We start from the raw sequence: 26,962 nt of genomic DNA, 5'->3' as shown, positions 1-26,962 counted from the left end.
ACTTAAAAATTTGCATATTCGAATGAAAGTGTTAAATGGTTTGAAAGAACAGAACGCATTAGAATCCGTTTCCGGTCCAACATATAAAAGAACACAGGGACATGAACTCACAGAAAAGTTTTCATAAGTATACTTAAAAATTTTTTGTTTGAGATTTACATCCCAATTTCGAATTGAAATTTAGTTATTAATTTCAAATTTACCAAGCGTTTTAGTAGCAAGCGGTACAGTTAAGGCACAAACCATGCTTTAAAGCTGGACCATTATCACAGCTTCGATTGGTTAGCACTTGAAAAACAAGCAAAAYAAAATTCCAGGCAGCATCCAAAGATTGGTATCAGCTTCAGAGCAAAACCATCCAAATATTTAAGCGTACATTTTCAGCATTATTTGTCAAATAACTCAACATTTTAAGTAGAATATTTCAAAAATACGAGTCGAACTCGCTGAACACATGCAATTGGCTTACCTATGAAACAAGGTGCCGAATTATGCAGTACCTTATTGACTTTTATGGACTTCTGAGTATTAAATACAGCTTGATTTTTAAATATTATGGCTTCGGCGGAAAATATTTACGGTTTTTGAGTTCAAAACTCATGAAATATATATGTACGTGTGTATAGTAAGTTGCAACTTGAGCTTGCACGAAAAGCTCGTGTGTAAAGCTGACGACAGTGAATGATTACAAAATTGTTTTTAAACTTGTTACTGTTTATACAATGGTTAGTTAAGCGTGGAATTGCTGGCGTTTTTAGCGCTGTTTCATTAGAAGTCATCGTCCTGTGTTAATAGAGTGCATGGGTTAAGTGCGGTTTGTCATAATTTTGGGCTGTACAAATAGTTAGATAACAAGCGTATGTATAGCAGTTGTTATATACCATAAATATAATAAATATATGAGAACCATTTACATCTTGACCTTTTGTGAGTGATGCAATTTACAAAGTAGAATCAGTGTGACAATAAATATGTAAATGGCAAAATATTTTCGGTTGAAAGCAAAATTTTAACTTACATACCTATTGATTTTTTTCGATTTTCGTCTAAGCGAAGTGAATAATGACTTTCTATAAACATTTTCAAAATAACATGATTTAAAAAAGCAGTTGAAGCATAAAAGTTAATTGGTTTTCAGTGCGATAGCGTTGCGGTTTGAAAGTTTAGAAACAATTTCGTAAAAGCCGTAAAAAGCTCAAATTTCAACTTCCCTAGCTTTGATATTTGTCTTTGTTGTATATGCACATAATTTTACAAAATGTGAGATTTTTATAAATTGTGAATTTTGAAAGAAAAATTTGCTCAAGTATTTCGCATAAATTAAAAACATTTCTATCGAAGTATATTTTAATGAAAAATTCTAAATTTTTATGACAATAACACTTATGAGCGGTAGAAATTGAAATATAAAGTTTACTATAGTATATCTTGTTCTGTGAGTACCGGAAATGAGGTCCTGTGTTTGTGTTTGACGTATTTTATTTGGAAGTACAACAAAATTAAAAAAGTTTTCCATACAGGGTGTGGAGAGAAGAGAGAAAATTAAGAAAATTAAAATTAGTAAAACTATGCTTCCCACACACAATCACCGTAATCTGTTTTGGCAGCTCAGAACGCTCGACCAATTCTGCTCGCCAAAAATCAGATTATCAATGTGTTCAACATTTATAATTTGTTACTCACAATTCCATTGAAAGCACTGTAGGATTCGGACACGCCTGTGGTGCGCGTATGTGGCATTGTTTGTGGCAGATCAAATTGCAGTCCCGACATTCGTAGCCCTGCTTGCCAGGTCGTCGCGGGATGGACTTCATGCAGACTTGGCATTGCAAGCCGCCACTGTGGAGGCAAAAAGAAAATTTKTAGAAAAACAAGCAATTTTATAGAACAATTAGCAGAAATGCAAACGAAAATTCGTCGCTGCTTACCCGCTCAAGTGTTTGGCGATAAAGGTGTGGTCATTATAAATGTGCAGTTTTGTGCCTTTGCGACGCCACCTGGGCCGTTGTGCGATTGCCAGCGGCACAATGAAATGCCTAGTAGAAAATRTACGCATTAGCGCTTAAGCATTCAATAGAAATATACAAATGCAGACGGGCTCSACAATTGACTCACCGCTTCACGCCATTCTCGATCGTCTCTAGCACCAGCGTGGATGCTTCATGTACGTACGTTTTATTGCTGGCTGACGAGAAACCTGAGATTGCGGACGATTCTGAAATTGAAGATTGCCTTGAGTGATCAAGTCGTGACGAACCCGCGCGTAAGCCTGAGTATTTTCGTTGTTTTGTGTAGTTTGCATAGTTTCGTTTTTTTTTTTTTTACCAAAATAAAATTAAGAAAAGCGTGCAGTTTCGAAGTACCGAAACGAAATTATAAGTTTAGTTTCAATTGTTACACATCATTTACGATAAAATACATTTCACCAAAGATATTTTCAGGGTGTTTCCATTTTTTTGCAGCAAAAATATGGTTTAGTTACACAAGTAGTGGTAGTAATATATAGCGGTGGGTGAAGGAGTTCGATTATCCAAAAGTGAACAGATTTTCCCATTTTGATTTTTTTTCGTTTTTTTATTTTTATTTGTATTAAAACAAAATCGCCCAAAATCATAAGATGGAAACATATGAAATTAAAAGAGAGTAAAATTAAATTAATACATATATGGATTGAATATGCACAATTCAATGCATTAACAGTATTTTAAAATTAATCAAATCAAGCGGTAAATTAAATGTTAAAAATTTTGACGCGAACCCAAATTAAAGGAGGCGGAAGGAAATAATGAGTTAAAGTGTTTTGTTAGTACGAAATTGATATGCACGTGTGTGTATATATGATTGCATGTGTATATTATGAGGATATGAATATATTAGTATTACACATGTACATAAATATAATATTGATTAAGGGACCATACATACATATAATTCATATTTTCGGCGTTGAAGTGGCATAGTTTTCGTGGTACAGTAGATTAGTTTAGGGAGTGTGTTTGGAAAAGAAAGACAAATACGTATACAGTAGAAAGTGTTAGGTTAGAGATAAAGAAACAGAGATAGACAAAATAAAATGGACTACTTAGTACACACATATAACTATGTGGATTTAATTACACAAAAAAAAAACAGCAATAAGAAATAAAACGCAGAAATTAGATTTAATTTACAATAAGCAGCGCATTTTTTAAATCGAAATCCGCATTTTCAAAAACTTTTTTAAAATTTGGTTTAAGCAATTGAATATAGTAAGTTATAAAATAAAATAAAAATAAGAAAGCATTTCACAGTATAAAGATTTCTACCAAAGATTTACAACTATTTATAAGACAGCTCCTGCCAAACGTAAAGAAAGCTTTTATAGTAAAATAGCATAGTAAATCCAATAACGACGCTTAAACTAGCGACAATTTTTCCACACATAAAGAGTTAAGAAGCATATTATGAAAGAGAGCGAGTGAAAATTACGTCCACACAAGTGTTAGATCAAGTACCAAGTGGTTGGTTGGAGAGGTGGGTGAATGGTAATTACCAAGTGAATTGCTCTTAGACAATACAGCACGATCGACAGATAATGAACGTGAATCACCGTTAAGTGTTCCTGTTGGGGTGGTACCGTTATTATTGTGGGACGGCGTCAAAGCGCCACGATCAGCCGAATGGGTGCGTGTTTTGGATCGACTTAAACGTTTTTTTAATGTTCCAAAGAAATTTCGTTTCTTACTCCGTCCTCTCTCGTCCAGCTCAGCGCTGCTTAATGSTGTGCTGGTCGCAGCACCGTTGCGGRGCAAACTATTGCTTTGGTAGCCATAATTCTGTGAACCGTTTGTAGTCGAGTTGCCATTGTATGGTGAGTAGCCATTGTGGGCCTGTGGTGAGGAAGCGGCATTCGGTTGACCAAACTGTGCAATGAAATGAAAGACTTTAATTAATTTACAAMGACAAAAACATCAGTTATATGAGCTTTGAGCTTTGTGTATTTTAAAGTATGCTGAAGACTTTTGACTTAAGCTTATTTTGTTTGAAGTTATAATCGCTGAGTGCTAAGTCTGACATACTTAAAAAACAMAAAGCTGTTTATTTTTAGTGCATTCAGTTTTAATTGAAAATCATTCAAACAAAATATTAAAGTATTTCAGCAAAATTGCAACATTCGCAGCGTGCTTTCGAATAAGAGAACAATTTTGGCATACTCACCTCGGCGCTGGATGCAGCCAAAGCGCTGCTGTTACCTGATGCCACACCCGATTCATCTAGCGACACATCGTTTGGTGGACATGAGTCTGTGGGGCTGGCGGTTATGTCCGTCGCCACCGAAATTTCCTGTTGTATTTGCTCGATATCCGCTGTCGTATTGGCTGTAGGCAACGATTCGCTCGTATTGTCGTTTAATGGGGATTCTAAAATTTGTGTCACAGCACCGTCGACTTCTTCTTGTGGCGACTCYTTAACTTCGATTCTGCCGTCCTTGTTCACTTCAACCTACATATTTTCGTTGCAGACGAAATTTCGGTTGGAAGTGATTTCGCAGGTTAATTTTAGTTAGAAAGCGCATTGAATCATTAGAGTTACAAGCAATTGAAGAAAGCGAGCCAAAACGAAGAAAAAATACGTAAACATAAGTTCCTTATCTACTTTTTAAGGTTATGTACTCAACTATTTCAAAAMCTAAATAAATAACTTATGCACAAAATGAGTGCAACTCAAAAAGAAATTTTAGTTTTTTTATGTAAAAAAGTTGTATAAATAATGTTAAAAATWAATGAAACAGGTTTAATGAACAAAACGTGAATCGGTATGCAGATGCTGAGAAACTTAAATACAAATTTACCTTAAATGCRTTTGAATTGTTTTGGTTCTATTTGTTTTGACGTTGCGTKATGGTGCAATATGAACGAATCAGGAAATAATTTGATTTTTTCAAAAGCGTTTCGTAATGTGACGTAAGGTGGAGAGAGCGGGAGTGAGCAACATGAAAAACAAAAAACAAATTTAGCATCGAAATTATTCGAAATTAAATAAAACATTAAATCAATTGCTTGGGCGGAGATTTGAGACGATTTAATATGAGTCTCTGCCTGAAATACTTGTATGTATAAAGCACACCATTTCTCCATAGGCAGCTAAAGGCTTAAATGAGATTTAAAAAAAAAAAACGTGAAAATCTAGAACTCACCCTTTGGACGCTATGTATAATTAGTGTGCTCTTGCTGGGTTGTCCGGTTGTGGAGAGTGCGCCATCYTGCAAGGCGCGCACAGCCGCATCAGCCAAACCGGCGCCATTCTTCATGTGCTGGTTAATGACTGGCGTGCTGATCTTCAAGGCCTCTTTCAGTTTGTACGGTTTGGGTCCAGCGGGTATTTCGGCACCTTCAATGAACACAAAGTCCACAGTGATGGTGCCACTCACCGGATTCGTCTCATACGGACGCGGCTGCAGTGTCAACATTTGTGTGGATGCAGGCCCCACGGCCAGCTCATCAATGCCCACCAAACCCAAACCGAGGAATTTGGCCGTTTCGACGCCATTAGCAGGCCGATCATATACTTCGAATAAAATCTCCGCTGATTGTGGAGACAATTCACTAAAGAAAACAAAAKAAAAATCAAACAATCGGKTATAAAAAATGAAGCGTAAGYACKTACAATAGGAAATGCTCATCCCAATAAGGCGTGGCACCCTGCCGAACGCCGGTTTGATTCTTTTGTGCAGGTTCGTCCATTTCCACCACAACGTAGGGGTCCTTGGCTTCGGCCAGCCCTTCACCTTTCACAATTTTTACCAACAAACGACGACCAGAGATCATGGGCTGCATACCTGACAAATTAGAGCCCTCCAAGTTTGGCTATAAAGGGTATTCAGTTTTTTTTTTTTTTTGGTGTAGTATGAAAGAGAAATGAAACGAGAAAAATTGTTGAATAAAATGAGCGGGAAATTGTGCGCAATGTTAAGCATGTTTTCCAGTTTACGAAGGCAATGAAATTTGCCTTTTATTTSATAACTAGTATTTCTACATGTATGTGAATATTTTTCGGTACAATATGCGAGTTTCTTTACAAATTTAGGTTTTATCTTTTGGAAATTGTAACAATTCAGTTGCGATATTATGTTCAATAATTATAATAATATTGATAAGCCCTCTGAAATGAGAGAAAGCAAAAACAAAAATGAACTTAACTTTTGAAAATTAATTTCAAAAAGTGATTTTGACTTTGAACTGTTGTTAATTGTAATATAATGTTTGTTAAGTAAACAAAAGGCAAATTTCATCGGCAACAATGTTGAGGCTGCAACAATTATTCAATTTCTAAACATGCAATGCGCGGAAGTGGGCAGAACGATGAGAAGAATAACAGTGTTTATGTTGTGACACAAAATTTTTACAAACTCTGGAGCGATCGACTCGAATGCCAAATATTTGTTAACTGTATGTTTGTATGTGTGTAGAGTGGTGTACCTCTGTAATCACATACCAGCTTTGTATGCAAAATCTGTACGACTTGTCACTGCCAATCGTTTAATGATTCGGAAAGTGTCTTATAAAAACATAAACAATTAAAAAATGAAATTAACGCAAAACAAGGAAACGCCGTATACAGATTTGGTAGTTATGAATATGTTTCTTCTCAGTGTACTGACGCTCACCGCTAACGCATCATAATTGACGGGATATATTACAGGCATGTCAAGCGGGTCGATCTCGGCCCGTGGGCAAGTTGCGTAGACCGAAAAGTCGACTGGATAGACGGTGTCGCGCAGTGTGGCGGTGATTATGTCACTAATGACTCCTTGCAGCTGCTGCTCATCTTGATCCATTGGCTTGATTGCGCCCACACTATTCATGGCAACTCGGATCTGCACACAAAAATATTGTCACAAATTAGTTTCTACTTATTTACTTAAATTTAAAAAGCACTAGCAGCAACACTCACATCGGGATAGCCATCCACCTTCATCTCGCCCTTGAGTGTGTTGTAGTTCATGGCGGTAGCCATGCGTGCACGGAAGCGGGATATGGTCACTTTGTAGTGCGAGGTGTCAACCTTGCCGGCCTTCTGGCGGTACGTCTTCACCTGCAGCACCGGCTGTGCATCACAATCAAATGTGATCAGCTGWGGAATAGACAGACATATTAATGTGTCTTGGAAGGATTGYTGCSCAGTGAAACCTACCATATTCGATGGATTCGTTTCATCACAGTTACAAAATATATTGTTCAAACTGGGTGGTGGACTGTCGGGCAGCACGCGCACCACCTCCACTGCGACGCCATGCTGAAAGCAATAAGTAAATTCATATTAAGGAAGTGTCATTCCTGCGACCTGTGGTCTATTGTACCCTGGTATTAAYATTGCATGTTTGAATAGTTAGTACCTCTCAGTAAACAATGACAACTGTGAAACATTTACAAACATTTATAATATTGTTGTGTGAACCCAACTTTATGATTGTTACTTCGCGTGTTTTTTATAATATTAATATGTATGTACATATGTATATATGCAGACCTGTTTGTATGTATTATATTAAAAATTTCATGTCGTTCTGGTCTTTGCCTCTTCGAATTGTTTTTGCAGCTTTTATCGCCGGACTTACGTTTTCAGTGTTGTTGTTATTATTATATTATATTATTTCTTCTTCTTTATTATGTTTTCAGCACCAAGGGGCCAAGGTYAACTTTAAATCCATTTCGTGTCTTTACATGTGTGTATACATACATATCTACACGCCTGTCAACAATATAAATTTGTATGTATGTAAGTGTGTGTGATATATAAATTGTCTGCCGTRGTTTTGGTGTTTCTCGTTTCATACATTTATGTTTATTTGAATTTTATTGCTTAAACTGCRCTTCGATTTTTGCTTTCTTCGAATGCTTCTTATAAGCCGGTTTTATTTGATTTTCTTTCTGTTCTAAGTAATACTCAAATGAGTCTAAATTGGGCGAGCGTCTTTATGAATGTAAAATAGTATGTTTATATACATATAAAACATATACGAGTATTAAAATATGTCTGACGTAATGCGTGACTCAATTTGAGTGTCTGTTAGATGACGACGGAATATACACGTATTTGTGCAACAACAAAACAAAACAAATCAGCTAAGTGATCTCATAGTTTGCTTGGAATACGCTTTAGAAAGATGAGAAAAGCTATAAAAGCATAACTGGAATTCTCTGACTCTTCTTTTCGATTGTAAATAATTAATGAACTTTTCATGCACTTTGGCTTAAGGCGATGGAGCTGTTTCTATTCAAGGGCATAGTTCACATTTTTTCATATATCAATCAAAACATTTTTGTCTGTCAATCATATCGTGATTATATGTACATATACAAATCATGACGTCACGAACTACAATCATTACTACTGAAAAAAAGAAGAATCTTAATATGAAACAAATTTGAAATAGAATGGGAATCTAATTTTATGCTCTGCATGCTGTTTTTTTTACCAATAATAATTTGTCTGCTATTATTCGCTCGGGCTTTTAGTTCACAGGTAAAGAGGCATGTAAATCACAATGTTAATAACCCATGAAGTTCTCGAGTCTGTTTTCCTAAATTTCATTTAATTGCGAAATAATACACAGTGGCACATTTGGCGCRTTAATAAATCGATAAGCTGGCGTTTTATGAGGTCATACCGAGCTTTACTTTCCCAGCAATAATAGCGATTATGTATATAGCATTAAGCCCTGCACAATTTGCATAAGATTTACATACATACATTTATACACAACGATGTTAAAGTGTGTTCCTTTTTATTGTATTAATTGTAAATGTAGACTATCCGGTTTATTTGAATATTAATGTTTGATTAGTACATCGCTTGGCAACTTACCTCTTCCATCGATTTCTTCAGCGTTTCATTTAAGGCTATAACCCAAGAGGTTAGCAGCTCGTTGACAATCACAAGATCGCTGTAAAGCCAACGGAACACTTGACTGGTCCAAGTAACGGAAGTCTAAATTGGAAATAAATTTATATTGTCAACTCATGTCTGCTGCWCAACTTACTGTTTCGGGTCCAACAACGTTGGAGGGTGGCGGGACATAACGTTTTTTGCGGCTTTCTGGTCCRGTAGAGCCCTGTCGCACCATGCGGCGGCGTGCGCCAGCACCAGCAGCTGCACCCCCAGCACCACCACCAGGCGCGCGACCACGTGCAGCACCACCGGGTTTGGCAGCTAAGTCCTAATCACAACAAAAACATATACAAACGCTTATTGTTAACAATTTTAAGATAGCAGTCTGTGGTCCGCCTTTGGGGGATTTTGTCGTACCCACCTTAAAATCTGCCTTGCTTGCCATCACTTCTCTCGGCTCGGATAGTCGTTTGCTCGCCTCAGTTTTCGCTGTGCTGGCAGCACCGGGCGCCACACTGCTCTGCCGACTGTTGCTCTGACTTGTCGGCGTCTTGTTGTTGTTATTTACCACATATTTATTGTATAAAAATTTACACAGCCATACTAAGAAGAGGGCCAATACAGCCCAAATAAATATGAACATTGCTAGTGAGTCCATTGTTAAATCACCAATTCCTTCAAATGAACAAATATAATCATCGATTTGATCTGCTAAATCCATAATTCAATGCGATGGCAGATGCATAAATCAAGTTTTACGCATCATATCTGAAAATAGACATAACAGCAATGRTTTTGGTTAAGTCCACCATATAACATGTTTGAAAATATGACAGTTTGAGTATTAATTTCTATAATATCTAAAAATGTCTAGAAAAGTAATATTCGCTAAACTGTTTGAAGTTGATGCGTTATGTATTGCTCAAAACATACTTAGGGCACTGATAACATCAATCGGTAGCAAAAAAGCAGTAAGTTACAACCGTTAACTCGCCGTTCCCATGATACTCGGGTCTAAGTAACCGGATCGGACTCGGATTTTTATCCGGGCAAGTACTGTCAACTCGACACCATGTCCTGAAATTACTCCCCACACTAACAACAACAACATCCGTTACCTCCAACCTTAATCACCAACATGACGAATCTACCAATCCCTTTCAAACCCACCCTMACTTTGATATATCTGAAAGAGAGCCACACAAGTTTTGAGTCGACTCCGAACGACTCCGAACGACTAACGGACTTTATACAAAACATCGTTCGGAGGCTTGTGATTAAGAGTAKATGTTAAAGGATCGAATAAAAAAGAACACAAAAACTTATTTAAAATATGTATTTTCATTATTGGCTATACAAATATTGGGTTAAAGGTAACCATAAGGTCAAATGTAAAAATAATATAATGGAAGAAAAATATTTACCGTGCCGAATTAAGTGAACTTCCTAGCTCCAGTCAAAGAGAATAAGCAAATTCAAAGAAATTAAAAATGTCGAAAATCACAGCGAAGAAACAAAATCACATTTCAACGAATTTAACAAAATTCCCGCATTTCATAAGATTTTTTAAATCGTCTTCCGCTTTTTGTTTGTTTGTTTATCAGTGCATTTGCGTAAAGTCTTTATTTTCGATACAAAGCAAGTGTTTATCTTTGGCCTTGTAGCACTTGCGGTTTTCACTTGAGCAATGGGTGGTGTTTGTTAAAACCCATTTGGGATCCTCCAACACACGCGCACACACAACCACACTTTCACTTGCGAAAATAACCAAACTCTCGTTTGCCGAATGCTATGGACGAAAAGTGCTCGGCCAAATGACCGAAGTGTATGGGGTTCGCAGCGAGTAAATTTATTCTGAAAATTTGGTATGGAAGCCAAAAAGATTTCAACTGGCTATTTATAGCACGCTAGCTGGTGAATTTTTCACAATTGAAATATTTTACGAATYTGTGTTGTTTTGCTATTTTGGAAATCAGAAAAACTGGAGCACACACTTTGAGCACTATGGATATACATACATATGTACGTCTATATATCTAAAGACTTAGCATACACAAGTAATTATGGCACAAATGCTTTGAGGCTAATCCGCAATTTTTTTCGATAAAGAAATCGCAATCACATTTTGCCATCGCTCATCGCTTTAGAAATCCCGTTTATCTTATTAACAAAATTTCTTTACACCAAATCAAAGCGAAACCGAACCGAATGAGGAGTATAGAACGAAGCTAAATTAAAAACCTTTCGAAAGCAAAGCGAAACCAAACTGAACGCCAAATTTGAAGGAGATCGGCCGAAATCCGTCACAGTCGGTGGCAGTCGAGAGTTTGCGAGCATAAAGCATCAGGAGAACAGCCGGTAGAGATTGCCCATGGAGCTAGAAGCCACTTCCCAGTAGCATAACACTTCTGGCAGTTCGCGGCTGCTTTGGCGAACCGAAGTGGGGCATAGYGTCGTCGCAAAGAGATAAACGCCGCTCTGGTCTGTGCGTTGGAAAAACGGAAAAGCTTTCTGAATTTGTAAATCTCTCACTACGCAATGGCCAATAAGCAATAAGTTAGGAGGATGTCGTTGAATTCACGAATACACTCGGCGGCTACAGCTAATCAACAACCGCAGACGCTCACCATCTGTTCACACTACACCGAACTTTCTTTCACACCGTGTAAGCATGTGTGTGTGATGGCCGATCTTGTTGTTCAACAGGATGTTTGTGTGTAGCAGCTGTCGGAAGCGGGTGGCACTATTGCCACTTTTACACCTTCTCAGTTTTGACGTCATACTTTTTAAAATCGAAAATAAATTTTACATTGTGTGTATGAGTGTGTGTGACTTTTTCTATTACCGCATGGTTGCCGACATCACCGTTGGCTGCTCACACGAAATGACGTAATTGGGTGCACAACCAGATCTTGTACATATGTATGTATGTGCGAAGGCTAAGCTGACTTAGGACGCACGACACAGGCAAGTATTCTCGCTTCTACAATTACGCTTCTAAATTTATACTAAATATATTGCTATGTGAATAATGGACTCACCAGAGTTTTTATATAGAAGCATTTTCATTTCGACTATTTATGCCGGCACTCCGTCGTGGCGTTAGTGCAACTCTAGTCAATGCGTGTGCCAATATAGCAACAACTACAACAATCATTATGTTAATTTAGTTTTTCCCACAAAGGCATTAATTTCAAGCGCATTAAAATAGCTCACACGGCGTCAATGACAACACCAAAAACTATTTAAGAAACGAATCTCTCTGGACGCAGTTGGAATGGCTTTCGTTTGATGCCAAAGCAAGAAGTTAATGAATGCTAAGCAATAACATCACGCTTTCGTAAACTATTTTCGCTGAAAATTCTAAATAAACGGCCCTCCTACTTATTTACACATATGTAGGTATATTCACACATATAAACAAGAACATATATGCAAATGGTATTGAAGAGTGTTTTCTAATTCAAAACTCAACCGCCAATTTGACCTTTTGCTAATCTGTCTCTGCTACCAATATTTTTGAAAGCTATATAAGTAGGATGTTTTTCGTCAATCTATTGCCTTGATATTTCAATAGTTTAATTCTATTAGCCTGAATGAATTCGCTTATGATGACCAATTCGCTGGATTTTAATATTGAAAATGAAAAGCAGATGATTTGGCCGCTGTCAGCAGCATATTGCACAGTTTTTATTGCAAACAGTGTATGCACATTATTTACATATGCAAATATAAACATATCGAAGTTTGTATGCACTTTGTGCATGCACCGAATTCAGCGCGCTGCCAAACGGAATCTGCGAAATCTCTTTCAGCTAAATGTCTATTCTTGTGAGTGAATTATTTTTTTCTAAACACWAGATGCTTGCCTGATGTAAAACAAACAATTTACATGATATATTGAATGAATGAGCAATGGCCGTAATGAATTTGGCACTTGTTGCAGACAGCATGCAACAACAATAGCAACAAATAACAAATAAATAAATATTTAAACACAAACTCAGGCACTACTGTTCGAATATACAACAAATATATACATATATATATATACTATATATAGATATGTATATCTCGATATACATATATATTTCAACGAAATATAAATTGAAGCTGAGACGTCTTCAGCGAGTTTTATTATTTCATTCTCTTAGCAATAACAATAATATGAAATATTATAGCATTAACACGTTTTTAGAAACAGCTTTCATCGTCCCACAACAGCTAGTATCAAAGTAAGACTCTTGTTGAAATCTTTTTCATACCGTTAGSAAAGAAAAAACACTGTTGGGAAATATAGATGCTGAGTACATCTGTCATTCTTCTGCTTGGCCCAACCGTGCCGACGTAGAACTCAAAGATATTTCAACAGTTTTCKCAAATGCGCCAGGTGTTTTCTCATTTCAGGTCATCGTCCATGTTTCTGCCTGATATAATAGGGTGGAATTTGTTCCGGTTCCAAGATATGCAAAGTCCTTAACCTTTTCAAATGTATAGCTGCCAAAGTAGTTCCCAAGACACCGSGAGCCTTTGTACGTAATCTCTAGGTACTTTGTCTTGCCCTCGTTCATCACAAGACCAACCTCTTTCTCTTCTTTTTCTAGGCTGGTATAAATTGCGCTGAAAGCTTTTTTGTTGTTAAAGCATTAATATGTAAAGGATGCACGGGGACGCACTCTGTCTAAAAGCTCGTTTGGTACCGAACGGCTAGCAAAGGTCTTTCATGATTATGAAGGAGCTGACAGTTGAGCCATTAGAAAAATGAAATATAATATTATTGTCGCACAATAAACATACGATACGAGCATGTAGGGTGGGTTGACAGTCGTCTTTGATGTACCCTGTCTGTACCCCTGCGGAACGTATAACTCAATACCCGAGAATGTTTTTCTATCTCGTTAAACTCGTTTAACCGCTTTCTTTCCTCCTTCTCTTTTACCATGACAATACATTACATTTATACCAGTTGTACGTTCGATTCGCAGTACTCCAAAGTGAAGCATCACGCAAGTGACTACTGTAATAATGAAAACAAATGGTCACTATTCGCTCAACGTGACAGTACATACATATACAGATTTACATATATGTACATACAAATATGCATATCTGCTCATACTTTTGCAGACAGATTAGCGGTGCCGGTCGACATTGCACTCTGATGTCATTACGACGACGTATATTACCTTATTTACAAATTTTAATTTAAAGCCCCCCACGAATATCCGAAGCGCAGCAGGAAACTAATTTCGAAAGCCAAATATTTTGTGTTCCTACAACAACAGGGGGGGACTGAAAGAAAATGAGCATCAAATCAACAAGAAAATAAAAGTGTAACTAATTTTCAAACTCAGAAATTTCATTTATAACTGTCTTTTCCAACAGTGTACTGAAAATCAATGTTAAAAACGCTTCCATTGTTACATTCAAAACCGAAAGGTTTGATTGTTTCGCTGAGATCGCAGGAATTTCACACTCTTTGAAGACTAATGGCCTTTACTACACAAAGCCAGCGTAAAAGCGCGTTATGCTGACGATGAATGGGAACAACAGTTCGTAGAACAAGACTACCGAGACACAATTTAAGCATGAAAATCAACTTTATATAAAAAATAAGAAACAATGGCGAATATGTAAGTAAAGAGGAGAGATGTGAAAATGCTCGACTCACGTCCAACCGCGCACCGCTCTCTGAAAGAGTTATTATAATAAAAAACATACACACAGGCATATGTGTGAGTAAACTTAAAAATATGCAAATATTTATATACATGTGTGTATGTATGTACATAAATATATGGTATACATATGTGGCCTGGTCACGTTTGGGACGCCGCCAATAAAGTCAATAGGCCAATATGAAGCTACTTAAGATGTCCAAACGAACTGTAAGTAAAGACAAACACATAGCGATCTGATTTTAACATATTGTTAATGCGTAAAAATCAAAACAAAACAATGTAGACGCAGTAGATCCTTCTATAGCATCCATTAAAGCACATAAACCTCTTTTAGACTAAAAAAGCTCATAACTCCTTTCTATTCCAAACGAATACACGACTGCTAATCCGCAGTTGCTGACGGACTGTATGTCAGACTTTCACCCGACGGTTCATGGGTGCGAAAGTTCGCGGGACTGAAACCATTCGTCATTTGGATCTTCGCTTTTTTTTTTTATTTTCTGCTTCCCCTTTCGCAATTCTTAAGTACTTTATATTTTGAATAATTAAAGTGCTGACATAATAGAGTACATTGTATTTATCGGGTTAGAGCACAAAGAGGAGCGGCGTCGCACAATGTGAGCCAATTCTCCGTGTACCAATAACAAAAAAACAACAAAGTTTGCACATTTATGACCTCGGTGTGAACTGGACTGGCGTGAGTTCTATTTTTGGGGCACACCCAAAAGCTTACGAGCTAAATTAAATTAAAAACAATGTTATAAATCTATGTGCTGCTCATGAGTACATACGTACGTACATAAAATTTGTTTTTGTTTTTGTTTTTTACTCCCCACCCCAGTCCACTTGGGGATAACGCGTSGACTTTAATTGCGCTCGTCTTCGCGAAAGTGAGGTTCAACCGAATCGGGATCACCTCGCGAAATTTTTTGGACAAACACACCCAAATCACGTCATCACGCGAAAATACCAGCARATACAGTTGTATACTTCCAAATATACATACATATGTATGTACATGTATGCACAAAGAGTTGCTTTGGCATATGAGAACACACAAAACCGCAAGCGAAGCTTAGATTATTGCAACGGCGCTGCGTTGTTGCATTTTCTCACTCTTCTATTCGAGTTGTTGGTTTTGTTTACGATCTGCTCTTGCTTGTGAAATTTCGATTTTCTTTGCTTATTCTCGTCAAACTCAACGCAACGAAATAAATCGCAAAAGTCATTCATCACTCATTCGGCTCAAACAACCGGGCCAGCAGTGGCATATTTGTGTGTGTGTGTCAGCAACAACAAAGCGACAACAATCAGCAGCGACGAGTCAGCGATGGCAGCTGARACTTCACGTTAACGTTAGGCAGAGCTACTTGTTGCGTCATTCAAGAAAACCGCAGAAGAAAGCAAAAACATTTGAGACGAAACCAAACGTAYACAAACACACAAACTGTAGACCACACATACGAACATATGCGAAAGTACATAGCCATAGGCGCGTTATTTAAGCCAAGCTAAGCCAACAAACTCTTTGTGCCAACTCAAATTACATTTMTTTTCGAAACTGTGCCATGACGAAATGAAAACAGCATAACAACAACGAAAACAATTGCCACAAGTATAAGAATGTGCGTGCGAGTGTAGTTATGAAGCGTTGATCTAATAGCAGCTGCTTGCAGTCRAAGTGAAATTAGTGTTGCGGTAAAAGTTAGTGGATTCTTAATTTGAATAATGAAACTATGGCTCTAGCCCTTATTAGGCCCAGTGGCTGTGTCGCTGTGTGAGGCGGGCAGGGTAGAGGTTCATTTCGACTAGTTTCACTTTAGAAAGCAACTTCATTCATTACGTACAAGCGATTATATATATACAGACATTCATACACGCATACATACATTTGTGTAGATACAAAAATATATACGTTTGTATATAAGTATGTACGTACATACACATATTTATTCAATTTAAATTTCGCTTAAATGCGCGCATAACCATGAGCTCTGTCTCCATAATAATACATACATACATACATACATACGTATGTACGTCCACATGTGAATATGTAAAACACCAACAAGACTTGCAATTTTGAATACTGGAGCGCAATTAATGCATCACTGCGAGCTATTCATCGCTTATCAACCAGCACATCAGCCAATCCACCGATTGCAAGAAAATTCCCATCAAAACGGTTTAAGGCCTCCAGAAATGCCCGACAGTTGTCCATGTGGCGAGTAGAGGGAGGAAAAGCATGGCGAGTGCAAGCAAAGCTCAATTCTTCACGTGTCTGCACGGCTCTGAACGCAATGAGTGGAAACTTGGCAAAGGAAGTGCACACAGTAACATTTGTATGCTTTTGTGTACATATGTGTGCGAATATGGGTATATGTATGTACATGTGCATTGCATTAATGACAGTCACAAAGTGTAACAAAATAATTGCTGGCGAACATACGCGAATAAMATAACGGTGCATGGGTATAAGCTCTAACATTGAATCAATTTAATAACAGCTAAGAAGTGACAACGCGCCGTTTACATACTGAAGAAGRTGAGGTTCAACTAGTGCTGTTCGAAAGTTCTTTAAACCTTTAACGTTTCGCCGTCTCTCTGCTGCATGCAAAAAGCAAGCAGCGGAGTCATTACAAATTCACAAGCCCGACAGAGATTTGTCGCTTAGAATACTTAGCGACTAGGCCGCTACACTGATAGGCAATATTGAAGCGCTGCTAGAAAGGTGACTGACGAAGTAGGCGAACGAATTTGAGCAACAACAAGCTAGGTTGGTATTTTAGAAAACGAAAATACGAATACGAATACGAATGGGGTATGACTTCAAAATAATTTTTTTTTTTTCTAAAGCAAGTCAAATTAGATAACTTTATCGAAACAAAACGCATTTGTACATAAAAATAAATCAAACATCACATGCATTTATTAAAACAATAATAACAGCTTAGCAAAATGTGAGACAAAAACTCAGCACACCACTACATAGCACGACAAGAACGACAGCTAAAAACAAAAACAAATTCTCAGTCAAAGCTTCAACAATATTATCTTCGCCCAAGATCAGCCCTCGGAACGATGTGCTTAATCATGCGACAAGGCCACAACGCAGATTTGTGAAACTCTCAAAAATTATTAATTTCAAACCCTCACACAGCTACACAAACACCCCCCTCCCTTGGCGGCTCCAACATGTCCAGTTGTTTGCCACGCCGCGCATCAATGCTTTCCGCGCTGATTTGTGAACGAATGCAAGTGTGTGGGCAATGTTTACATATTCAATAATAATTGAATCATTCACTGAGTCATCTTTGRAAATAATATTAAATATATTTAGCATTATCGGCCATCATTTGAACCAAAAGCTATCAATCGCACGAGTGTGCATTTTATTAGTTTATTTSTGCGTTTATTAGGAAATTAATTAATATTTAGGTGGAGGCAACGTTCACGGGGCGTATGCGTAACCACACATTCCAATTCAATATACCACACACAAGCCACTTATAAATCGGGAATATTAGGCCCATCTCAACAAATAAAAACGGCAAATGATAAATGAAACAATATCTCATGAATCATTAAAAAACTCAGGGTGGGGATAGGAAAAAAGGAAGTTCATAACAACTGGCATGTGCTCTGACAAAYCTATTGGGGTGCTGTATGACTTCATTTATGAGTTATACGATTTTTTTTTGTCTGTCCAATTTCATTAGAAATAGGCTACGTAAACATGCCGCAAGTCAATACGAGCACTGCAAATTGCATAGTACCGAGCGAAAAGCTGCTCACATAGCTGATTTCATTCGTATGTCTAAGGAGCATAATAAAAAATCGATATCAACTCACCCAATTTGATTTGCCTAACCGTTTGGTTGGGTGATGTACGTGTACATTCATACACATAYATATAAGCGTATCAGTATCTACAAGGAATAAGTGCTTAACTCGATATTCAGAACTTTCGAAGCGCGCGCTCTTTCTTTGAGTCATAACTTTTGATACCGTAAATTTTAATGTTTTGGAATCATGATTTCAGGAATGCAAATTTAAGTAGTTGGTGGGATCATAACTCGGTTTGGTCTTGAGCCGACTTTATCTATCATTTTTTGTGGTGACTGGGTGGTTGCGTATAAGCCAAGCGTAATGGGAGTGATAGCAACCCCTTTGCGGTAGTCAATCACTACACAGCCAATTTTGTAAAATCTCCCCGTTTCTACGCCATGGTCTACATAATCTTAGTAATTGTCAAAGCTTTTGCTGAACAAGCCCACGCCGCACACACGTAAGGTCGCGGAGTGTATTGAACCCCTAGTTAATTATTTAGCATTTTATGCCGCCGTCTCTTTGCAGTCATTAATAATTCCATTGGAAATTTACATTGATGCATTTTGTGATCGCTCAAGTCGGTTACAGGTGTAAAGTTTAAAGTACACAACAAAACAAGTAATTCAGTATACGAGTACACAAACAGTATTTTTATACACATATACATATATATAGTATTTATGTATGCGCGTATGTATAGATGCAAGTTCGGATTCGAGTTTTCATTGATATTTGTAGTAATCATTTGTGCCACTTCGTTTGCGTGAAGACTATATTTACCGCTGGACAATGCAAAAAGGCCAATAAGTAAACTCACTCACATATAGATATGTATGTAAAGCCATATTTATATTTATATATACATATATATACATTATATAGTGGTTTAACGAGGACAAAACGATGCAATGACTGCTTCTGAGATTAAAAATTTGTGTTTGTGTAATACTTCGATTTTTCACATGCACGCAGTCAACAAAATGCTTATACTTAGATATGAATGTACATATGTATATGTATAATATGTATGTTACAAATATATTGGGTAGTCGAAAAGGTCTTTTCGGCAGTCACTGGAGATATACATACATATGACTGCAACGACATCYATTGACAAAATWCGAAAAGACTTTTTCGACTACCCAATAGATATACTAAAGTATGCATACACACCGTATATAGAAATAGATTACTCTACTTTGCATAAAATCTGTGTGAAAATAATTAGTTTGGCATGTTCCATTTAATCGAGGTCTTACTGTACATTTAAAATACATCAAAGAAACTATAAATATTTCATTGCTGCTAACTTTCAAGTAGCCAAGCTTATACTCTGTAAGTCCGGCCAATAACATTGCTCCCTTATTATTCTACTAGTACAGCGTCTACACAGTCCAACTAATTGCCGCGTTTATCTCGTGATTACCTATTATTACTGAAACCTGTTCGTCAATTACTTAGTTCGTGTATAAAATTATATAAATATCTCCAACTATTATTATAATCATCAAACACACACACACACTTTCATGTAATTTTAGGTAGCAAGTAAGAAGTTTCTTTCGAAATCCTGATCAACTGATGAAATGCTGCAAAAATATGCAAKAAATAGAATTTCTCCAATTTAGCGTTGGCATATTATTAGTGCATAGGAGACAACACAAATACAGGCATATAAGCATGTCAATAGACAGCTCCACGCTGCTGCAATCACCGCAGCCAATAATTTTCAGTCTCTTCTTGGTCACTTACACATTTCACAGTGTAAACAGAAACACCTATTATATACATATATGCATGTAGGTACAACGGAAGCGGAAACTGGGTCTCGCTGACACATTCACATTCATGTAGCATACCACCTTTGAATGTGTGCATGTAGAAAATTGTACAAACGCTCAGCTGCGCCTTTCATGGAATGATTATAATTGAAAAATCGAGCGTTTGTCGCAATTTTCGCTGCACGCAAATGGCAAATATAAATGGAAACATAATTTCCCCGAGTTCAAAGCGCATGCATGCTAATCTATAATTGTAGATACATACATATACATATGTATACCTGTTTGATCTCGTAAYCAAATAAAGTTGTGATTGTTCGCGAAGTCACCTCTTGTGTGAAAGCTCCAAAAGTGAATTGTTTATGACTTCCTTATGTCAAAATATTTATGATTTGATTTTCCTGCCGGGTATCGACATGCACAAATATGCTCTCATGCTTAATTCCCGCTGCTCAGTTGAACTTGCAACCTTTGGAATGCTTAGGAATGACACGGAAAGTTCGTGTTATTCTTCTGTCACGGTCAGAACAGAGTGCCAAGCAAAAACTGAGAGTCATGCTCCTTATAAAAATTTAATACGCTACATATGTGCAGCAAAGAATACCATTACATTTGTAGCAGACACTTCACTGCATCGGTAGGTGTATTCATACATACATACAWATATACCATATTTAATACGAACGAGTTATTTAATTACTCTATTAACGCCTCGGTTGAGGACAAGGCTATATAAGTTGTATATGMATATTGATTTATTGGCATTTATGTATACCGTATTTTACGAGCAAATCAAGTACTTAAAAAAAGTTGTCAACTGTCCTCTACCTGTCCCAAGGAAGTTCGACGCTGTAGATAAATTGAGGAAAGAACTRGGCAAAGCAAGAAACTCATGGGTTCTACGTTTACTACGGCAAAGCTCTGCAGTCACTAAGCTGTTCGAAACCCTTTGAAGAAAGACTCTCKATAATATTGTATGTTAACAAACTAACGGTTTTTGAATTTTTTTTTTCTGTTTTTACACACTTTTAATCTATGGACAGCGTGTATAACGAAATTCTTTTTGCACTTTGTCACCGAAAGTATATATTTGAACACCGATTTGTATATATGAGTGTTGCTGATCCGCCATATTTGTCTGTACGAGATCGCTTTGATCGATCCTTTTTTACCTTTTCACGACTTTTATTCTTCTGACTGCCAATTTAAATGCTGAGCTCAATTCAAATGAATGTTGTCTTTGGAAAAACAAAATAAAAATAATATAAAAAAGTAGAAAAATAAATAAATAAAGTAATAAAGCGATCATGTGATTCGTTGCCCGTTCGCGAGGCAATTGGAGTGAGATCACTGAGGTGATGCCCATATCCAACAACTACTTGCATAGCTTACATTCCACACAGTGCGAGCAGAGCAAAACAAATACAATTGAATGCACAAGTAAGGAATACTAATTCGAGGTTAGTTGCTTTTAGGCAATGATGTGCTCAATTGGCTTTTTTGAATGGCCGTCGATAAAGAATTTGTATTGACAGATGACCATTATGACAGATGATTTGATGACACGTCTACAAAGGACTAATTATTATGAGTTAAGCCTTGACTCTAATATAGCTAATGAGAAGGTTAAGTTATACTGTCACGCCATTCATGTGGAGGTTCTCTGTGTAGATAGTGCTGGACAGAGTCATAGACGCTATTCCAACGTTTCCCTCATGCCTACTTCGCTGCACATTCAGTATCRTCGTTACTTAAGCCCATTCTGTRTGTCCTAAGGGACTCTTGCACACGATCTTCGCGATCATGCATGGGCTTAAAGCATTTCTTCTCGCCCTAATTCGTTCGTCAGCCCTTTCGGATATTTCGTTTTTAGTGACTTCTACTTTTTTAGAAGGAATTAACTTTTAGTATACAAGCAAAACCATAATCATTCGAAAATATTTTTCGAATTTGAAGTAAGCATATTTATTCTCAAAGGTCTGATGTTTAATCAAAACTGAAATTCTTGTACCACCGGGAAATGCTCGTATTTACGTACATACATACATACGTACATATGTATGTACCTATACAACTTGAATATATTTGCGTTAGTAGATGCCAAAGGACGAAAGTGGTGTGTTTTGTAAACAAAACGGTCGACTGCAGCCGCTCAATCCGATCGGAGCTTGCGCAGGGTGCAGCGGAAACACTGGTGCCAGCGAGTCTAAAAACATACACACATTCTTTGAACGTTGTCAATGCTTCCAGCAACACAGTAGGAACCTTTTATTACTGTAGCACGTGAGTATACACATTTTCATGTGAACTTMGTAAATAAATTGGGGCTAAGTTGCCTTCGATACGGAAATTTCAACAACTGAAAGTCGATGTGGCAAACTGGGTTAGTGGCGTCGAATRGTGGAAGGAATAGTTCAACAACAGCAAGAAAAAGAAGTCAAGGAAAAATGTGTGCGTTATGAAGAAAAAACGGATAAATGGCGCAGAGCATAAAAGATATGGAGAAATGTGAGACAATTGCAGTAATTTAACTTGTTCGAACACCAAGGAGAAGGGAAATTATCAGTTTTAATGTTTGCTTTTGTTCTAATTGTGAGTGCTTGAAGGGTTCAAAAAGGACGAAAGAAGATTGCCGCTACAATGTGTGCCAGGAACGCAATAAAATAATTACGGAAAGAAAACTAACTGACCAAAGAATTTCAAATTAAATATTTTCCATGCAAAAAACTGAATTTTTAAAACCACAAGTCAAGTATGTGTATATTTCCTGCTCTWTACGAGTATTAAAAATCTTAGATTTCGTAACCACAATTTCGTAGGTAACTCCATCTCTTATAATGAGTTCCCATATATGTACATGTGGGTATAAAGATATAGCAAAAAAAATGCTTATATAAATGTATGATATATCTACATGTGTTTGAACTGGGTGGCAACGGTGTAAGTGATAGGGCTTGCGTGGTAATAGTCGGTTTGGGACTCCTTGTTAACGACTGCTCATCATGAAGCAATTTGTTAGYGGATAACGTGACCCAGTTTTGGTAGTTTAGCCGAAAATGACTCTTACAAACTCTCCTTGTGCAGTCTGTTTGTATGGAATTGAAAGCGTAATAAAGAGCAGAGTATAACTAACCAGAGCAGCTTAATAAATATTTTTAAGCGATGAAATCGCTGCTCTTTTGTCCATGCAWAAGCTTCTATATTACATCATAAGATTATGTACTGTAAAGTTTTTAGAAAAAGGAAGTTACTTACATGCCATTAAATGTGTTCCATAGCGAGGTCGACGTATGAGAGGCGCCCAAATCCGTCAACGGGTTGCGTTGTACCAAGTATTATTGCAAATATTTAATTAGTGTGTAGTTGTCGGTCGTGCGCAAATTCAAAATTTCGATTTTTGAAAGTTATTTATGCGTAGCAGTTGTTTGTTGTTGTAGATGTGTCAAAGATTTTTATTCATGGGTGAGTTAAAAAGTTTAATTAGTTTTTTTTTTTTGTTTTTTTTTATTCGTTTTCAATTGTTTGTTCAGGTACATTCATCCATATGTGTATATGCATGTGGTTAGGTGTATAAAAATGTACACGAATTAAGCCGCACAAGAGGAAAAGCAGATAAAATGGACAGTAAGCAAGTGAAACCATGAAAAATATGATAAACTTTTTTAATACAATATTGTTTTTTCCACACGCTTGCTGTCAATATATGTACATATGTACCCATGTATGCATATCAAACACAYAAAATATATGTATGTAACTGCCTGCTATGGACTGTATTCGATTTGTGGTTTTCATACAAAAGCAATGCTAAAATAATTAAATAAAATGTTGTTTAGAAAATGTTGTTAAATCAATACGAAACAAAAAAACACAAGTTAAAACGTCCTAAATATATGTGTGTGCTAGTGGAGTTAGTCAAAACAGATACAGACATACATATACATAGATAGATATGTATTACCAAATAAATTTAGTAAGCGCCAATTTCGTAATTTCGGTAAATTCGGATATCATCAGTAAACTTATTTTAATATTGGGTAGTCGAAAAAGTATTTTCGTATTTTGTCAATAGATGTCGTTGCATATGTCTAGTACTATGTATCACATTGAGTCATACCATATAGTTTTGTTAAAGGTTGAGATCTTAAGCTTCATTTAACCAAAAAAATATATTAAATTTGGGAAGTTGAAAAAAGTTACAGCCGTTCAAAAATGAAGAAATTCGCTATATTATTATTAGTTTTTTCTTTAAGGGGAGAATGCCACGCAAGCCACCAATGAAATTTGTGAAGTTTACGGAGATAATGTTGTAGCACAACTGTGTTTGGCTCGCTTCCGTTCTGGAAATTTTGAGATACACTGATGGAATAATGTCTCTAGCGGCAAAATGGCAAAAGGTGGTCGACCAAACAGGTACATAGTTGTTTATTTATTTATTATAAATTTTAAAAAATAATAAGTTGGAGTTTGATTAGAAATACGAAAGGCTTTTTCGACTACCCAATATTATTTTAAGATCAAAAACTATCTTTATTGCCGCGCATTAATCCGTTATTTCAGGCGCAGCCRCAGAGCTGTATGCCTTCCACTTAAGCATTGCAGTTATTGTTATTTCTTATCCTTCTCATTTTTGACAGGTGCATCGACCGAATCAAGCCGACGCATGTCATACACATGATTACGTATATATTTACGGTGATAAAATGTCAAAAAATCATGCCTTTCACACAAAGAACGATCTACCAAGAATATAAATCACTCCTCGTTGGTRAAAAGTATTCTCCAACAATAAAAACAATTTCACGAAAGCACAAATTTAAAAAAGTATTAAAAAATAAATAATTTTAAAAATTAAGCGAAATTTTTGTACAACGAATTCCAAACAGGGTATGTGGGGAATATATGAGAGCTAAAAATAATATTATTAACACAATTATAGATATATAGATGTAGCAGTGGTATGTGCATAAGTCTGTATATAAGTAAGTAATGGAGCAAAGAGTGAGGCAGCAGCGAGGCTTGTATTAAAGCGTATGCCAAAGCGGATAACTCACTCGATTGATAGTTTGTGACTTAAACGTTGTGAAAGGATGAGCGTTGTGCGAGTACAACGGAGCAAGGCCACTAGTTGAATTGCTGCGAGTTCGGTAAGGACGCGCTGATCACGATGCGCATACGTGTGTATATATGTGAACACAGTATATATACTATATTTACTGCTTACAAGATGCTGTTCTACAAGCACTTATACATTTGCACCACGGCACGTATCGAAACGCGACAGCAGGAAAAGTGCTCGTTGAAGAGTTCTCTTTTCTGTTTCTATTATTTGTTATGTTGAATTTTGTAAGCTTTATTTACTTATAAATTTTATGGCTTCTCTTCACTGTTTTATTTTTATTTTTGCGAAAAAAATTGCTTTTCTATCTATAATAGTTCGGTTTTTGCGTACATATATTCGACGTTTGTTGTTGTTGGAGTTGGTTTATTTTTGTTTTTTCGATTATCGCTTTTGTGACCAATTACGATATGCTATCGTAGCCATGAACTCGTCAATATGAATTCAGTGTGCCTTCCTCTGCAGCGGCTGCATTAAGTTTGCTTCAATTTACGTTCAATTTGCATGAGTATAGTCGATGGAGATATCAGAATTTTACGCGCGGTAAAATTTACTGCAAGAATATGAAATATTTTTTTTTTTTTTTTTAATTTAGTTTTTTCAATTGCAATATTTGACTATGCCAGCGGCAGCAGATTCAACTCTTGCTCTTATTACTAATTAGTGCCGTGGAACAACACAAATTTGTTTACCAACAAGGTGTTTGAAAAGYTACTCCACTTCAAAATACCACTTGCACTTACATATACATATGTATGTACATACATACATGTATGTATATGTATATGTTTTTTAATTATGAATTTCTATACTTCAACGTTTATTTTTTATTGTTAGTAAACAATGTGCTTATCATGTGGGCTACGACGCCCGGGAATGCCTTGCGCATATCAACGGAATTCGGTCGCTATAAATTCGCTAATGCTAATGGTTATTGAGTGACAAAAATAGCGCATTTGTTTGTTATGGCTAAAAATTTTGGGCGGCAGCCACTTTAGTTTCCTTTCATTTAATATVATTTTTGAATTTTTTCTTTAAAATACAATTTAATGGATTACAGTATTTCATTTGAATTGTGTGTGTGTGCTTATGTGCAACCGAGCATATTCATATACTTATGTACATACATATATCGTATATTTTTCGGATTTTCAGATTTATAATTATTATTTTGTTTTTATTGTTTTCTCTAATTTTCAAATTTACACATATACATATGTACATATGTATGTACAAATATTTGTACACATTCTTCTGGTTTTTGTTGGCTACCGAGCGTATCAATATGGTGCCTTCACTTTGCTGTTATGTCAATAAAAACCTGACAAATCGTGGCCAAAAGAGGGGCGCTTGCTGCACAGTGGATAGTGGTTGGTGGCTGCTGCAACGATGATATCAGCTGTTCGATTTTTTTTTTAATGGAATAAATAGCATGTTGGCTTTGTTGTTTCAGAGATGGATTTTTGAAATACATTTTGTATAGTTGTAGATACTCATTCCACGTTTTAACCACTTCGAGAGCTATCCAAATGGGGGTTGGCAAACAGAAAATATGTAGTAGGGTGGGGGGCAGAGAACGCAGAAATAAGCTAGAACACATTAAATACAAAAAACTGTAGCGATTCGTAGCACACACACACACTCAACACACACTAAACATCCAAGTGTATTTTTGCCGA

At 36.7% G+C, this 26,962-nt stretch overlaps 1 protein-coding gene across 18 annotated transcripts in view; it reads right to left on the bottom strand.

Moving 5' to 3' along the window:
- The window catches only part of LOC108970805, a 28,037-nt gene that overhangs the window by 922 nt on the left and 153 nt on the right, over positions 1-26,962 (bottom strand). The window contains exons 1-17 of one of the 18 annotated variants that reach the window (XM_018936420.1): positions 10,296-11,145; positions 9,293-9,639; positions 9,023-9,199; positions 8,848-8,970; positions 7,174-7,275; positions 6,934-7,113; positions 6,647-6,856; positions 5,647-5,846; positions 5,177-5,585; positions 4,832-4,858; positions 4,198-4,482; positions 3,533-3,902; positions 2,116-2,269; positions 1,929-2,036; positions 1,684-1,839; positions 1,444-1,456; positions 470-783 (exon numbers count right to left, since the gene is read on the bottom strand). In XM_018936420.1, coding sequence (XP_018791965.1) covers positions 769-783; positions 1,444-1,456; positions 1,684-1,839; positions 1,929-2,036; positions 2,116-2,269; positions 3,533-3,902; positions 4,198-4,482; positions 4,832-4,858; positions 5,177-5,585; positions 5,647-5,846; positions 6,647-6,856; positions 6,934-7,113; positions 7,174-7,275; positions 8,848-8,970; positions 9,023-9,199; positions 9,293-9,592 — 2,829 coding nt within the window. In that variant the 5' untranslated portion in view covers positions 9,593-9,639; positions 10,296-11,145 and the 3' untranslated portion in view covers positions 470-768. Of the gene's footprint in view, positions 1-469; positions 784-1,347; positions 1,457-1,679; positions 1,840-1,928; positions 2,037-2,115; positions 2,270-3,532; positions 3,903-4,197; positions 4,483-4,831; positions 4,859-5,176; positions 5,586-5,646; positions 5,847-6,646; positions 6,857-6,933; positions 7,114-7,173; positions 7,276-8,847; positions 8,971-9,022; positions 9,200-9,292; positions 9,640-10,295; positions 11,146-23,419; positions 23,972-25,218; positions 25,837-26,962 lie in introns of those variants that run through there. The other 17 variants (XM_018936415.1, XM_018936419.1, XM_018936432.1 and 14 more) reach the window with 17 other exon arrangements.

Source organism: Bactrocera latifrons, unplaced genomic scaffold (assembly GCF_001853355.1).
Source record: "Bactrocera latifrons isolate USDA-ARS-PBARC rearing strain unplaced genomic scaffold, ASM185335v1 scaffold_31, whole genome shotgun sequence".
NCBI classification, from domain to species: domain Eukaryota; kingdom Metazoa; phylum Arthropoda; class Insecta; order Diptera; family Tephritidae; genus Bactrocera; species Bactrocera latifrons.
This window is presented reverse-complemented; position numbering and strand designations above follow the sequence as displayed.